A 16479-nucleotide genomic window follows, 5' to 3' on the forward strand; every position below is an offset into this window, starting at 1 on the left:
TGGTGGAGATGGGGTGGTGGGTAAGGGTGGCGGAGTTGGGTTGGTGGAGTAGGGGTGGTAGAAATGGGCTGATGAAGTAGGGGTGGTGGAATAGGGGTGGTGACTGCGTCTCTGTGGGCTCACCCCATCGTGATCCTCAGGAGGCCTCGCCGCTGTCATCTACACGGATGCGCTGCAGACGGTCATCATGATCATCGGGGCCGTGATCCTCAGCGTGTCCGGTATGCGGCCTACACTCCCTTACCCCCTCTGACTCTCCCTCTACTTCCCCCCTCCACCCCACTCCCTTGCCCCTCCGCTCAATCTCCTTGCAACCCTCTCACATGACCCCCCTTGCTCCCCACTCGCCGCCCCCCCCCTCCCCCCGCCACGTGGCAGCGTTCCGACAGATCGGGGGCTACGCGAGGCTGGAGGAGGTTTACCTGCGTGCGATACCAGCGCGCATCATCCCCAACGCCAGCTGCCACTTGCCGCGCGCCGACGCCATGCACATGTTCCGCGACGCGCGCTCCGGGGACCTGCCCTGGCCCGGGATGCTCTTCGGCCTCTCCATCCTAGCCACTTGGTACTGGTGCACGGACCAGGTACGCGACAGCCACTCTCACAGTCCTGGGACATCCATCCGAAAGCGGGCGCGAGGCCGTGGTTCCATTGGTGGGGTGGTGATGTGAATATCTGAACCGGTGCTGGGCCTCGACTCAGCAGTAAATGAGAATCGGCACTGGGGAGACATATGCTACACTACCCCCTTCTGCGCCGTGCCGACCTTCATAGGTGCAAACAGCACTTTCCCCAACGCTATACGGGGTGGCCTTTGTCTGTGTAGGTGATCGTGCAGCGCTCACTGTCCGCCAAGAACCTGAGCCATGCCAAGGGTGGCTCCATTTTGGCGAGCTACCTCAAGATGCTGCCCATGGGGCTTATCATCATGCCTGGCATGATCAGCCGTGCTCTCTACCCCGGTGCGTACCCTCCTCACTCGACGACTCACTCACTATCTTGCTCACAATTAATTACATCTTCACTCACTCCATCATTACATCGCTCACTCGCTCTCACTCCACTCCCCCACTCATAACTTGATGCGCAGCCTTCCTCGTCCACTCAAATCACCCGCTCACTCACCCTCTAGCTTCCTTCGCATGCCACTTGCCCCCAGACTCTGTGGGCTGTGTGGACCCGGGCGAGTGTCGCAAGGTGTGTGGCTCGGAGGTCGGCTGCTCCAACATCGCCTACCCCAAGCTCGTCATTGAACTCATGCCCAGCGGTTAGTAGTGCCCCTTGGAGGGTGGGCGGCACGGGGGGGGGGGGTGATGTGTGCACATAAATTGAGGAATCAGAGACGCAATGAGGCGGTGCAAAGTTTCTGAAAGATAAATTCGCGACGCATAGGGGATGGAAGTGTGGATACACGATGTGTAAATTATGTGTGTGTGTGTGTGCATTTATGTGAGGGTACACACACTGCGTGTATGTTCATTTGTGTGAGATCTTGCAAGATTGGGTTTACCCTGCTGGGCCTGAAGTGTCTGAAATATTGAAGGAAGTATCCACCCCCTGTGAGTGTTTGGCTGACGTGCCATCTGTTAAGGAAGTGTCAAGAGCAATACAGAGCCTGAGACCAGGTAAAGCTCTAGGCAGAGATGACCTCTCAAGCGAATTTTTGAGGATATAATTTCTGTGCAGTATGTGATATGACATAATTACAACCATCTGGTCCGCAGGACAGATTCTTCATTATTGGAAGGTTGCCCTGTTGGTCCCCGATTTTTAAGAAGGGGACCGCACAGATTGTAATAACTAATCGGGAATATCCCTCAGTGTGCCGGGATAGGTCTTGACAAAGATCATTCAACATCGGCTTGCTGAAAGGCTTGCGGAGCCCCAATCTGGTTTCAGACCTGGGGTGGTCCTGCACAGACGCCCTACTCTATGTCCCGTCTGCTACAGGTGTGGGGAATTGTAACAGGACCTACATCTCTGCTTAATTAGAGATCCAAATTTCATTGTGTGAGGAGCTCACAGACCTTAGAAAGATCTGGACATGGTCACATTAGTGAGCTCCTTTGGCAGGCAAGGTTCCTCGATAAGTGACGGGTTGATGTGGTACAGAATGTGTATTTGAGTGGACTGCCGATGATTGGTACCAACGGTATTAAGATCGGCACCTGTGGAAGAGGCTCATGAAGGATGTTACTGGGCAATTGGAGGCAGTCGCCCTCCAACAACAACAGAGGGCGGAGGAGCGACGCTCACATTGAGCGAAGCTCTGGGTTGATACAACGCAGCAAGTTGGCAGTGGGAGCATCGGAGGTGCATCTGCAGTCATCTCAGTCAACCCTCAAAACCTGGGTCTGTTCTGTGACCTGCCAAAAACAGTGATCCTTCCACACATCATGTGATGGCCTCAAAGTGCACCTAGCCTGGCACAAGCTCCGTGGTGATTTGACTATCGCTTAGTGGTGGAGATCGCGTGTTGTAGTACATACTGCAAACGTGCTCGTGTGTGTGCAGGACTGCGAGGACTTATGATCGCTGTGATGATGGCTGCCCTCATGTCCTCCCTCACCTCCATCTTCAACTCTTCCAGCACACTCTTCACCATGGACATCTGGAAGAAGTTCCGGCGCCGTGCCTCTGAGCGGGAGCTGCTGCTTGTTGGAAGGTTGTGCGCGCGTGCGTGGGGAGCGGTGCTGCTGGGGTCCGGTTGCCTTGAGGGATAGCGAGACGCTGGTGGTGGGAGCGACGGTGGTGTAAATGTATTGGGTGCGCTGTGTAGTATTTTGTGTGTGTTGCAGTGTCTGTGTGCGTGGGGAGCGGTGGCGGATCGGTTAACACACTGCGCTTTGAAACTGGCGATCCGAGTTTGATTTCCACTAATTTCCAACATCGGTGACGAATATCTGTACCGGTCCTCGGTCGACCCAGACTTAAACTAGTACCTGGCTCGGTGTGTAAAACATCAGCATTGGGGAGATAAAGGTGTCGATCAACGACCCCTTTGTCCGCCGTGCTGACCTTCATAGGTGCTCGCTGACAGTACTTGCCCCGACAGCCTGTGTGGGCTACACAAGGGATCTGTGTCTCTGTGTGCTGCCCAGGCTGGTAACCGTGATCCTGGTGGCCGCGAGCCTCGTGTGGATCCCCATCTTACAAAGCGCCAACAGCGGGCAGCTCTACGTGTACATCCAGTCGGTGACGAGCTACCTGGCGCCGCCCGTCACCGCCGTGTTCGTGCTCGCCGTCTTCTGGGAACGCACCAACGAGAAGGTGCAAACGTGGTGCGGCGGTAGTGATGGTGTTGGTGATGGTGTGGCAGATGCTGAGCGGATGCCCGCGTGTGCTCACAGGGCGCGTTCTGGGGGATGATGGTGGGGCTGGCGCTGGGCGTGATGCGCATGGTGCTGGAGTTTGTGCACCCGCCGGGGCGGTGCGGCGAGGCCGACCTGCGCCCCACCATCGCCCGCCTGCACTACCTCTATTTCGCCATCATCCTGTGCGGCCTCAGTGCCATCGTCATTGTCGCCGTCAGCCTCCTCACCGAGCCACAGCCACGCGACCGGGTGGGTGGTGGGGGGGGATGGCAGGGTGAGTGGGTGGCAGGGTGAGTGGGTGGATGAATGGCGTGGATGGGTTTTGCATGCGCCGAGGGGGCTGTGCTTACTCACACACACATTACCATGTCTATTCGTGTATATCTGAATTGGGGAGGAAATGGTGACTGGGGATGGTCCTGGCCACACGACTTCCTCGTTTGCGATGCAGGCATTCATCGGTTCTCACGAACATCACTTGCCTCAACAGTGAAGGGCTACACGGCGGGTCCTTGTGGTCATGTGCGCGCCAGGTGGTGGGGCTCACGTGGAGGACCGCGTCGCACAGAGCCACGCGGCAGCGCACTCTCCCCGCCACCACCCCCCCGCACAAAGGTGACCCTCCCAGGCCTGACCCAACGACCGCCACCGCACACGTGCACAGAAAATGCTCACAAATTAGAAAATTACACTGCAAGTTCCTCGTTTGGGACGATGCACACAGCAACCGCCGCCCCCTACTGGCACACGAATGCCACAGGTCACTCTTGCAAATGATTCATCCTGGTCTCGAGTTCATATAAGACTAAATACGTCATTTTTTTTTAGAAATGCGCAAGTCCTTTTGTACCGAGCCTGTAACACCTGGTATCTCAGGTACCAATCGGCCTCAACGTTGCACTACTCACGAGAGCCAGAAAGCAAGTCAACATTGATCCCCTCACATTACACACTTTCTTTTCCCCGCTTTGCGATTGTTGAATTTCCATCTTCGGGCCCGGACTTTCGACGTGGAAGAGTGCCGTGCCCCGTGTGAACTGGAGGCGAGGTAAAGGTGCAGCCCCGCAATGGTTCGCTTGTGCCACTGCTGGAGGAGCAGCTTCCGTGGCTGGTGTTTGCGATCCCAGTGACCCCCACAGCGGACGGGCGGTCACGTTCCTCTCTCCCATCCCCCGCCCACTGCAGGTTGCGGGGAGCCTGGCTGCTCGCGCCCCTGGCGGGGAGCCGGCAGGGGACTGTGCGCCGGTGATGCAGCCCCGTCCCCCGCAGTGGCCCCGCGGAACCAGGCTGCGAGGGATGAGGGCGAGCGGCCCCTGTGGGCCCGGGTCTGCTGCGTCAACGCTGTCGTCTTAATCTGCGTCAACATCTACTTCTACGGCTACTTCGCTTAGAGGCGTGGCCATGGAGGAGCAGATGCCACTCACCAGCACGCTCACCGGACTCATCATTACGCACTCACTTCGGCCAGAACGATCTGACGCCCTGCTGATCCGATTGTATGTTTACTTATTAAACTCAACGCTTGTTCAGCAGGGTGCTGCCAAGTTCACAGTTGGGGGTGATATTGTTGCTGCTGTGTAATCCCAGTTGAGTAATTTGCAGGTAATTTTTCAGCATTGGGATATTTGGCCAATCCCAGATAAAATGCATGTGTTTTTAGCTGTGAGAGGAAATCAGAAAACCCAGAGGAAACCCATGCATAACAGGGGAGAACATACAAACTTCATACAGAAAGGTTCCCGGGTACGGAATCAAACACGACTGCGCTGCCGTCTTGCCGCCTGGTGTGGTGGTCGAGTCTGGAATGGAATCTGTTTCACTCAAAGAAGCCACACATTTCGCCTATTTATATTTTACACATCCCATCACTCATGCTAATGAGACGCAGTACTGGTCCACAGTTTTGCTTATAAATCTTGACTCAAAGCTTTCGTGACTGCAGGAATTCATATTCTTTGTGTCTTTCGGTAAAGTCACGTTATTTTCTTTGAACCTATCTACGTGACTTTACCTAAAGACCAAAAGAATATAGCTTTTGCTTGTCTTGAACCAATAATGCTAACATGCTGTTTCGCAGAAGGCTGTGGCCAATGGAACGAATTGAGTTTATCGACACTGCCAATTTACGCTCCAGCCCCACAATGCTCCAAGACACATTCCCACCTCACAGCAAAGCTACTCATCGCACCACTCCACGCATACGAATTCTAATCGACGTGCTCGTTAACGTTACTGCTTACGAGGACCTTAATTGGCATTGGTGATTTTATTGACATAATACATGTGCTTGATAAAACAATTGGTTGTGTATGAAACACACTCCAGAAATCCAGCGAATAAAGATCCTGAGGTTCTGTCAGTGAGCAGATTGCGCATGGTTCCAGACGTCTGCAGGCACCACCTGAATCCCCAACCCTGGCCCCGCCACCCACACTCGAGCACCATTGCGGTGTCAAGACTAAAACAACCGAGTCGTGGTCCCTGGCCTTGCTGGGCAGTGGCTTGGGAGATTGGCACCATGTCCGATGTCTGGCTTGGGACACTGGCATCACTGCTGCCTGTAGACCAGCCTAGCCACTCATTCCCACTCAGTGGCCCATTCATCACTTAGCGACTTGTTGCTCACTACTCACAGCGGCTGGTCCCTCACCACTTACAGGGGCCTGTCGCGCACCACTCGGTGGTCTGTGACTCGGCACAAAGTGGACTGTCATCACTAAGTGGCCTTGGGCACATCATCAGTCATGTTCAATTTCACAGCCGGAGGAGAGTTAACGAGGAGCTGCTCAAAGTACCTGGTCCACACAGGCCTACACTCTCCAGGGTCTGATACAAGAGATCCATCGGTCACTTTCAGAGGCCCCTCGAGGTTCAGGTTTGGAGCACCCGATAGGCTGACCGTGGGATCACCGTACACAGGTGACTAATTTGGGTAGCCAGAATTTATTTGTAATGAAATATGGTGCTGGTTACTATGTTGAACTATATTGTAGGAAACTGTACAGTAGTTTTGACAGATCGAGGGCAAGTGAGAATTAAGTCCTGTGTTTGCTCAATGGAAGAGGTGGCAAGTCCCCGTGCACAACAGAGAACAGACGCCTGTGGAGTGGGAGTGGGTAAAGGGAGCATCGCAAGAGGAGCCGACAGCGTAGCCGGCACTGTGTCCCCCACCGCGGGCAGCAGGGGGCTCTCCCCACACTGCGACGTCAGACGCGGCTCACAGACATGCGAATTTCTCAGCACAAGGCAAAAAACCCAAAAACGCTAAATGGCCAGCAACGATCACCACTGTCAAAGCTGTAATAGGTATCAGGTTTCTTGAATTGAGCAACGTTGAGTTGAGCTTGGGCAAAGAGACAGAAGGGAATTCCAAAGTGCAGCAGTGTGAGGGAAGCAGAAAGAGAAGCGAGATGACCTGCAGTGTGGCTAGAGTGGGTGGGTGAGTATGTGTGAGGGTGTGGGTGGATGAGTGTCTTGTTGTAACTTGCAGTATTGTGTTTGAACACAGTATGGATGAGACGAAACAGTCTGGTAGATAGTCCTCAACATGTGTAGAGGAATCAATTAGAAACGTTCGCAGGAACAGTAACCATGGTAGTAACAACAATAGAAGAGTGATAGGGAGGCGACCGACCAATGGTGAGCGAGCAAGCGAGCGTGTAACTAAATGAATCAATCACCCTGACTGCTTCACTCTTGAATTCTATCCAACGCAGGGCAGTGAGGTAGTGAGTGGAGGCCCCTGTGCTTTATTACCAAGTCAGGCTGATGAAAGATCGGCCGATTTTCAACCAGATTGGCTGTTCTGAGACATTTTGAATGTGGTACCGTCCCAGCTGATAAAACTATTTGGCGGAACTCGCTGGAAACCAGGATTTGCAAAACCAATGGGCATGGGCATGGGCATATTGCCCACTGCATGTTGTAATACACGTGCAGAAACACGCGTTGCATCAGGCACCACAGGGCATGGTTATCACCACCATCAGGACTTCAACTTATGCAACATTTATCTAGAATTTTACCTGATTGGATTCTCTAGGAGTAACAATGCATGAACATCAGCATAATAGTACAGACATGACGGAAAGCAAAACAGAGGGCGGAATGTTATTATTGTCGTTATTGTTATAAAAAAATCACAGAAGAATTGTCACACCTGCTACAACAAACCAAACGATGCCAACGCAGCATTAGGCCTGAACGAAGCCAGACACGCGAAGACCCGGGCCGCGCGCCACCCACGCCAGGATCGCCCCCGATCGTGGCGACGCCCTCTCACCCCAACCCGAGGCCTCGCCAATGATGCGACCCCCACGTCGTGGGCCGCCTCTGCATCTAAACCGAGTGTGTTAACGAAGCGTTGGGAATCGCTCTCGCAGGCAGTGGGAGCACGGAGTGAGGGCTCTGTGTTCCCAACGGTGACAAACTGGACCGCGCCGGGCAACGGCAGCGCCGGGCGAGCCAATGCATGCACAGGCACGCCATTCCACAACAGTTCCCACAGAACCCCGGGCACATTAGGCAAACTTATCGTGGGCACACAACACCACCTGGCAACTCCCGGGCACCGACAGCCATTCTGTTGTCTCTACAAAATATCACGTTAAATACTGAGCACTCAATTGTCATTTAATTAGAAAACATGTCGGAAACAATAAACAATTAAAACAGGCGCGACGGAACCGAGACCGGAAGAGTCAGGGCGCAGAGGGGAAGTGTTGCTCGAGTCTCTGCTCCGCGAGGAGAGAGTACACGTGGGTCCGGGGAGGGCCAGGGCCGGACCTGCCAGTGTGCCGCGCCAGTTACTTTGCGAGAGTAACGTAATTACGGGGGAACATCCCCGCTCGGCCATGACACGAGCCCTTCCACCAGTTGGGATCGGAGCTGTCCACCACCGTGATGAAGTCTCCCCGACGGAACCCAAGCTCCCCGTCCTCCTGTGGCTCAAAGTCAAATAGGGCCTGCACGCGCGTCGCCGCCTGCAAACAACACAAAGACAAAGATCCCCCATGTGGTCTTAACCAACTGTTGAGGCAAGTGCTGTTGGCGAGCACCTATGAAGGCTGGCATGGCACATGAGGGATGGAGTGGCCAGAAACGTGCCTGGCCGCCTTTGTCTCCCCAGTGAAAATGTTTACACACCACACAAGGTCATCATTTAAGGTTGAGTCAATATAGGGGAGGCCCAGGACCGATTCAGATATCCGTCCCCGATGTTGGCTGTGCACGACAATTGAACTCTGGCCATCGGGTTCGCAGTGCAGTGTGCTTACTACTAGAGGCGCTGCACGTATGATGGTGTAAAAAAATAACTGGAAACGTGATGTGAACCACGACCCCGCATCGTGAGGGGGCCAATCACTACAAGAAGTAACGGCACAGGCAGTGGGCAAGGCAGTGTGCACAGCGCAGGAGCCGCACGGCTGGGCAGCGAGGCGCATCCACCACCATCATGGTCTACTTCACACACAGTCGCGATCATGTCGGAAAAACACTCGTGTGGCAGCAGCAGTGAGACACGTGGGTAAACAGTGCTGTGTGTTTGAACAGCGCTGAGCGGCCAATTACACACAGCTGCTGTTGCTGCTGGCGGTGGTGGCAGCAGCTGAGTGGCAGTGGCTCTACGCTAATCGCCGCTACTTGCACTGGGCACAGACGTTCACTCCCGCCAGTATCACCACCACCACAACCCAAGCAGTGAATGGGACCACCTCCTGCCCAGTGATAGAGATACTCAGACCCAGCTCTCAATACCAGGTTCTAAGGTGTGCTGGCGTGGCGTAATGATGGCCATTACGATCCCACCATAGACACCTAGACAAAGAGCTCGAACCCATAATCTCGGTGGTACTGGTTCAGTGTATCAGACACAACCATTGTAAACCTCCTGAGACATAGGGGCTCGGCAGCAGTGGCATGGCGTTAATCGCCGCAACTCACGCTGCGCAAAAAGAAATTAATTCTCACTCCGCCAGCACTACCACCTCAACCCAGGCAGTAAGTGGGACCATCTCCCCACCGCTTGAGATCTTGGAGCGTATCAGTTGCCACCACCAGTATCCGGTTAGAGGGTGGTGTGTCAAGTGTGCCTCGAGCCTCCCCCGCCATGCCCACCCCCACCGCTCCCCCCACCGGGGGCTCACCTGTGGTAGCTGCTCCATGTCCCGCAGGAAAATCTGCTGCGTCCTCGACACGGACGTGCTGCGGTGATACTCCACCAGCTCGTTCAGGGAGTTGAACTTGACGACCCAAAGGAAGTATTTCCCTGCACCGTCCCGCAGCACCTTAAAGTGCTGCACGTCGTTCCCAAACCTGGAATGCACGCAGATAACTCCCTTGAAGCCCCCCCTTTTGAGCTGGTGGCATGGGTAAGGTAGAGGGCCTAAGCACATCCAACGCTGCACGCCTCTGTTTGTTAAAGCTAGCGGGTATTACGACCAGGAAGGTGAATAAGTGTGGTGAGATGTGGCAGGCACCATTCAGGCCAGTGTCTCCTCCAGTGCCGATATTTATAGCGGAGGCTCAGGAGTGGCTCAGATATCACTGGCAATTGATATAAGCTGTCGCAGGGAATCCAACCTGGGTTGCCACCACACACACGCAGGCTGAGACACGTGCATCACAAGGGCAGAAACGCACACACTCACCATATGATCACTTCACTCGCACTCTATTTTTATGTTTTACTGTAACTTGAGCTATTAAGAATGGTTTTTAAAACTACTTTTTTTCGGCCAACTTGTTACTGAAAATTTTATATTAGTTTTGTTCGTGCACTGTTTTCAATATCATCTGTGATGTGGTTGTTTTTGTTATGATTTTCTATTTGGTTGTTTTTTACTCTGACTGACATTTTGTTGTTTTTGTGCCGATTGGTATTTTAACCTTATGGCAGGATCCCGGGGTCCCGAATAAACGGAAGTCAAAATCGTAATGATTATTTTATTTTTGGCGAATCCGTCCCACCGCGCACATAAACGCCGCGACCCACCAGAAATCAATCCTCTCGTTCTTCACCAAGCACCCGTCGTTGCCAAAATTGCCGGAATCATAAACAAAACTTTAAAACTTTGATTAGTGTGTCGTGCAGAGCTCTTCGAGAGGAATAGATTGCCATATTGTTCGCTTTCAACAGACAAAAAAAAAACGTAACAACGCAGTTTAAGCGAGAGCCGGGGGCTTATGGGACCCCAGGGTCCCACCATAAGGTCAATTTGCTGCTTTGCTGTACTTTATTTTTTATATTTTTGCTTCTGTCATTTTGGTGGCCTAGGTTGGCCGAACAGTTGCTCTTACAAATGAGATTCTCATCCTGGTCTTTTGAGTTCCCACCTGGTTCCACAAAATCAACTTGAACAATGTAAGATGACAACCGCGCACGCATGAAGACAACTCTTGAACCGCGAGGATGCGGGCGGCACAGACTGGAGCAGAAGGGGGATGGCTACAACTTCCTCCTGGGTGACTCGAGCACGCAGTAGAGGAAATGTTCGTCATAACCAAGCCACGCTCTCGTCATCCATTGAGGGCTAAAAGCACTGCTCTGGGTTAGTTCACATTATTGAAATGAGTTGCGCTCCAAGCACAGGCGAAAAACGGAAAGGTGGCAAACAGTGGCAGCCATTTCAGGAAATAAACAGCTCCGACCCAACCTCACCAACTTCTCGAAAGCCTCAAGCAAAATCGTTGCCCATTACACAATGTCCCCTGGACTCAATGTTAACCTCCAGATTAGGGGCAATCAGCCACGGAGGGCGGGGCCGGGATAAGCGACACGCTGCTTCCTTGTGGCGACGCCGGGGCAGCGACTCGCTCGGGGCCACACACGTGGCGGCGGGAATGCCCCGTCGCTGACGGGGGACGGGCTGGGCAGATAAGGCAAATAACCAGGACCATGGTGTGAAGTCCGTGTGGTCGCCGGTGGTGATGGCGCGTGGGTGAGAGGCGTGCGGGGGGTTTGAGGCCAAGTGTAAGTGCAGGCTGGGGTGGGGGCCGCACGCTCACACTGCAGGAAGCGATGCTGCGATCACTTTGGGTGCACGCGAAGCAGCACCGCATCACCCAGGAAAACGTGGGCAAGCAGCCTGGGTCGTCACTAGAATTGGTTTGTTCTGTCTAGAAAAATATAATTAAACTGGATAGTACTGGTTTGCCACATGTACAGAGAGCATTAAAAAACCTATTTAGCTTGATTTAACCGAGCAGCGAAGGCAGATGCCATATTGGTGCAATAGCACTCTAAGACTTTCAATCTAGTAAGGAAGAGTAGACCAAACACCCATTGGAGCTCCCTCTAGTGGAGGCTCTTCTGTCAGCATTGGCGTGAGCGAGCAATTGCAGGGCTGCATCTTTACCTTTTAATTGAGACACACTGACAAATGAACCACGCAGTGACTTGGTCAGCCAGCGATTTGACATCAGCATGAGCCAATCAGTGCATTAGTTACTCACGTTCCTGGAATTGGTTCCTGGTTTTCAGAACCTGTAACCTATTTTTAACACGGTGACCACCGTACCAGTTAACAAGTGCGCACGCCACACGAAGCGACGCTCTCCAGGAACGCAGGCTCGTCGCTCACACTGGACCGGCCGCTCGTGCTTTACCGCTATTTCCCCCACGGCTCCAAAAGAGGAAACAATGCCGTTCGCGTAACAGAGTCAATGGCATGCACCCACACTAGTATGCTCCGGATAAGACCTGGCGACAGCCCGCAGCAGGTCCCATTACAATGTCTACTTATAGAGCCCCTATTTTCGTTGTCGCGGCTTGGCTCTGACTCGGCCTCGAACATGGCCCAACTCAGGCTTGAGCTGCTCGATTGCTTTCAAAGACATCCAAGCGAGAGGCTTCGCAGTGGCTCAGCTCAGGCTTGGCTCACTTAAATCCTGAGTGCGGCTGGGACCATTCTGACAGCTGGATAAAGTCAAACGTAGGGCTTTGAGCCTTCTCATGCCAAGCTAGAGCCAAGTCGGAGACAAGCTGTGACTGAGACTACGGGCCACAGTGTACATGGTGTACGTCGCGAACGGCACAGTTCACGAGACATGACAAGCGACATGCAGGTGCACACCCACACACACAACATGTGCACAAATGTACTCGCGCATACAAAAAGACAGCAACACACACGCAGCTCGACGCTGCCAGCCAATGATCACGTGTGAGATTTGTCATCCTTGGGTGCCTTTCTGCCTTTGCAATGCACGTGTCTGGGTATAAGTCTGTGTGCCTCCTTGTGTGCAATGCAGGCCTTCATAGGTGGTCACTAATAGCATTTGCCTCAAAAGTCTGGTAAGGCTTCACAGGGGATCTGTCTTTGTAGTGGGGAGACGAGGTTGTTCCCCTTGACAGTTCAAATCAGTGCCCCAACTGTGAAAATTTCGTAGGACCCTCCTGAATGAGCCCTGAGACTAAGTGCAGCTATCCTGGGTGAACAAGTGAAATAACCATGACACAAACACATACACACGTGCCGCACTCACTTCACTGAGAGGGAGAAGTCCCCTGGAGCACTCTCACTCTCCCGCACCAGAAACGCGCCATCAAACTTCTGCCGATTGAGCATCTCCTCTGCCTTGACGCGCGGGATTTTCCCAGTAAACCATCTGCACACACTCAGACGTTCCCTGTGTTAGCAAAGCCACACACCCACCCATATCCACCAACACAGCCATAATAACCACCACCTATACCCCCCCCCCCCACCACTCATAATACCTAAACATATCCACACAATCATATCCAACCATAATTGGTTTGGACAAATTACGAAAAAAATCAAAGGTTACAGAAACAGCATTATGGATGACTATTGCACGTAAACAGACGAGGGCATGTGTCCAGTATGACTGCGGGTGACGTGAATCATGAAGGCAGGGGCTTGCTCACGGGTGGGGCTTCATGTCGATGTAGTTCTTGGGTATGAATCCATCGCGTCCGTTCAGCTCTGCCTTGTACCAGTTCTGGTCGCAGTCTTCGTTCAGGACCTGCAGCGTGAAGCCAGGGAGGCCCGCGCTCCACGTTAGCCTCGTATGAACATTCCTCGGGGACTCCCGAATCCAGCAGTGCTTCACGTCTCGTCTATAGCTATTATTATACGATTATTACAATTGTTTACCTGGGAAAGCCTCACACAATGACAAGACTGTGTCAGGAGAGTCCTGCCAAGCTTTCGTAGTATCGGCTATGTTGCTATGTGTAATTCCATTTGAGTAATTTGCCAGGAATGGTTCAGCATTTGGATGTTTGTCCAATATCGGTTACATTCTATGTTTTCTTCGCTATCAGAGGAAACCGACCAACCCACAGAAAACCCACGCAGAAGAGGAGGAGAACGCACCCACTTCACATAGAACGCAGCCGAGTCAGCAATCGAACCCAGGAACTTCTTGCTGTGAGGCACAGGTGTTACCACTGCGCTACTGGCCTGCCACCCACCATCACACACACTAACCTTGACTATGTACACTTCCATTTACAGCCCTTGTCAAGCCACTATTGAACGAAGGCCTCTCCACGACACGTCGGTTCATGGAGGTTGTTTGACCATGTTGATGAAGATGGTAGTTCAGCATCAGTTCAAATATCTGTCGCCAACGTTGCTAGTTATGGCCGTAAATCGAACTCGGTTCGCCAAGTTTAGAGCAAAGTGCGCAAACCAAAGTGCGCAAACCAAAGTGCCACCATTCTCACAATTAATTACACGACCCTAAATGGTTGTTGTTGTTTAAAACATTTGTAATTTCTATTCTGAGATTCCATCTGTATGTATGTACTTATTTTTTATGTTTTTACTAATATAACCGACTGTGAATTCTACTTCTCAGTATAAATTTGCTGTGGCTTTCAATGTGTTTTACCCAGTGTACACTGAAAATCCAGTGTACACTGAAAACTCAGTGCAAGTGTCCGTCAGTGTGTGGTGGCGAGTAGTGTGTGTGGCATATATGCTGAACTTCTTTAGCACCGTACGTAGCCAACCGTGCTAATCGGCGAGTGTGGTTAGTGTGCGCGTGTTGCATGTAGGAATTGTGGTTGCCTGTGGCGAGTTTGTTGTGGAGTGTTTGAATTGGGGTGTGTGTAGTTAGGGCCGTACACGTTGGGTGGACAATATGGTATGGTGGTTTTCGTGTGATGTATGTGGTGTAGCTATCGTGTGTATGGTGTATAAAGTCTTATTTGGGTACTGTGTGTGATGTGCTGTGTATAGGTCGACTGAACCTCGAATGGTGTGTAAACATCGCTGCTCGGGAGACAAACGCGGCCTGTGGTTGTGCTGGCCACCCACCCAGTCGTGCTGACCATTGACAGGTGCTCGCTAACAGCACATTCTCCTACAGTCTGTTAAAGTCTATACGGGGGAGCTTTGTCTTTGGATGTATGTAGGTGGGAGTATGAAGTGTTGTAGCGTATTGGCGTGTTGTAGTTCGTGGTGGGATGTGGGTGGTGATGGGAGTGTCGCCTTGAGCACGTCGCCCCGCTTGAAGCTCAGCTCGTCCTCGGCTGTGGCGTTGAAGTCGTATTTGGCCACGGCTTCCATGTCCCCGAGGCGAGGCCCCGCTCGGCCTCACCAGACCTGAGATCAGAGGGGAGCATAGGGGGTCGGGGGCATCACAGGGATCACTCGACCGGATACTCAGCTCCACTCTCCCCGTCTCTCTCCTCTCTTCGCCATTCCCCGGAGAGCGCGTACGGTGGGGTACGGGGAGAGACGGACTCACTCGCTCTCCTTGTACTGGGCCTGGTTCCTCCTGGTCCCGGTTGGTTCCGCCTGCTTCGGCTTCTTCCTCCTCCTCTTGGCAGCGGTCCCGACCCTTCCGGCTCCCTCCTGGTCCCTATTGGTCCCTCCTCGCCGCGGACACCGTTGATTTCCGTCACCGCGTGGCTCCACTGGTCCCTGTCGCTGTGGTCCCCGTCTCCGCGGCCCCGCTGGCCCCTTCTGGTCCCCGTTGGACCCTGGTGGTCCCCGCTTATCCTTTCTCACCGCAGGCCCCGCTGGTCCTGGTCCCTCTAAGGTCCGAGCTGAGGCTTCCGCCACTTCCGCGTGAGGCGCGCGTCGACCAAAGTCTCGCGAGAGTTTCCGCGCGCGTTCCGGAGTCACGAACCGCAGGCCAAGTCTCACGAGATCACGGGGGGTAGAAGTGACGCGTTGCCAGAGCAGAGGGTTTACCTCACAACGTGGCAGGGGTATTCCGCTCACGGGGACTCACGTGGGTGCACGACGTCTCAGGGGTTCACGGGGACGATCTGAAGTGTGACGGAACTCGCAGCGGCTCACAGGGTCTCACGCGAGTTGGAGGGGTCTCGCAGGGGGTTTTCAGGGGATTAAGGGGCATCGCGGGTGTTGGGTAACTTAAAAGGTCGGAACGTTAATGGAGTCTCAGCGGGTCGGGGGTCTCGTCCCCTTTCCCACTGGCACATCCGAGCCGAGCCAGCGCGGGACCATTACGGTATATGTTGTTTTCCACTTGCTATTTGCCGTACCAAACCGTGCTACGCTGGCCTCAGATGACATCTGAATCGGGCTCGGGGCCACGGGGTTGAGTCTGCAACTCGGCACCGCCGCTGCACAGCCCTCAAGGAGAGGCGCCAGGAGGAGGAACGAGCGGGAAGGCAGCAGCCAGGCGGTGAACTGGCAATTTATACCTCCCTCGCCACAAGCTCTGCGACCCTTTTTATATGAAGATATTTTCGGCCAATTGAGTGTTTACACGTGGGAGGAAGCCCTAGTACCCTGGGAAAACCCATGCTTGATGTGCTGTGGGTAGCAGCGCTCTCCTGCAGATGGAAACAGGTGGGGTCCACACTTTGCTGTACCGCTTTTTTCCTGGCGAGCCAGGGCGTGGCACCTCGACGCCCACAGGGAAGAGAATTTCACAACATTTGTGTGATCCACCAACCCTGGTAGCCTCCACAGTGCTGGGTCAGAGGTGTTGTGTTCGCCACCACTGCCTGGATAAAGGTGCATCATGACATGGCCCCTTCTATCCGTGGCGCGCCCTGCCCAAGCCCACTCTCCGTAGCTTGTGTGCTGCAATTAGCCCTGTGTGCGTTCTCTCATTAACGTGCTAACATTTCTGCCTGGGGTAATTCCAAGCGTGCACCTCCCCATTGTTTGCGCACTTTTCAGGTTTTATTCCAGAGAAGTGTGGCCTGCATTGT

The 16479-nt window shown here is 53.4% G+C and overlaps 2 protein-coding genes across 2 annotated transcripts in view; one reads left to right on the forward strand and one right to left on the reverse strand.

Moving 5' to 3' along the window:
• LOC116951560 (sodium/mannose cotransporter SLC5A10-like) overlaps positions 1-5673 on the forward strand; it is a 19763-nt gene extending 14090 nt beyond the window's left edge. The window contains exons 8-16 of the mRNA XM_032970274.2: positions 141-221; positions 379-584; positions 827-962; positions 1160-1267; positions 2515-2665; positions 3102-3270; positions 3351-3563; positions 3848-3929; positions 4500-5673. Coding sequence (XP_032826165.1) covers positions 141-221; positions 379-584; positions 827-962; positions 1160-1267; positions 2515-2665; positions 3102-3270; positions 3351-3563; positions 3848-3929; positions 4500-4705 — 1352 coding nt within the window. The 3' untranslated portion in view covers positions 4706-5673. The remainder of the gene's footprint in view (positions 1-140; positions 222-378; positions 585-826; positions 963-1159; positions 1268-2514; positions 2666-3101; positions 3271-3350; positions 3564-3847; positions 3930-4499) is intronic.
• LOC116951561 (growth factor receptor-bound protein 2) lies at positions 5562-16072 on the reverse strand. Its single transcript, XM_032970276.2, has 6 exons — positions 15039-16072; positions 14780-14893; positions 13207-13304; positions 12801-12923; positions 9461-9629; positions 5562-8296 (listed from the first exon to the last, which is right to left on the reverse strand). Exons 2-6 carry the CDS (start codon positions 14855-14857, stop codon positions 8120-8122), a joined length of 645 nt encoding a protein of 214 aa, XP_032826167.1. The 5' UTR covers positions 14858-14893; positions 15039-16072; the 3' UTR covers positions 5562-8119.
• Positions 16073-16479: the final 407 nt, after the last annotated feature.

This window comes from Petromyzon marinus, chromosome 43 (genome assembly GCF_048934315.1).
Source record: "Petromyzon marinus isolate PM22_M1 ecotype Great Lakes invasive population chromosome 43, UKy_Petmar_22M1.pri1.0, whole genome shotgun sequence".
NCBI classification, from domain to species: domain Eukaryota; kingdom Metazoa; phylum Chordata; class Hyperoartia; order Petromyzontiformes; family Petromyzontidae; genus Petromyzon; species Petromyzon marinus.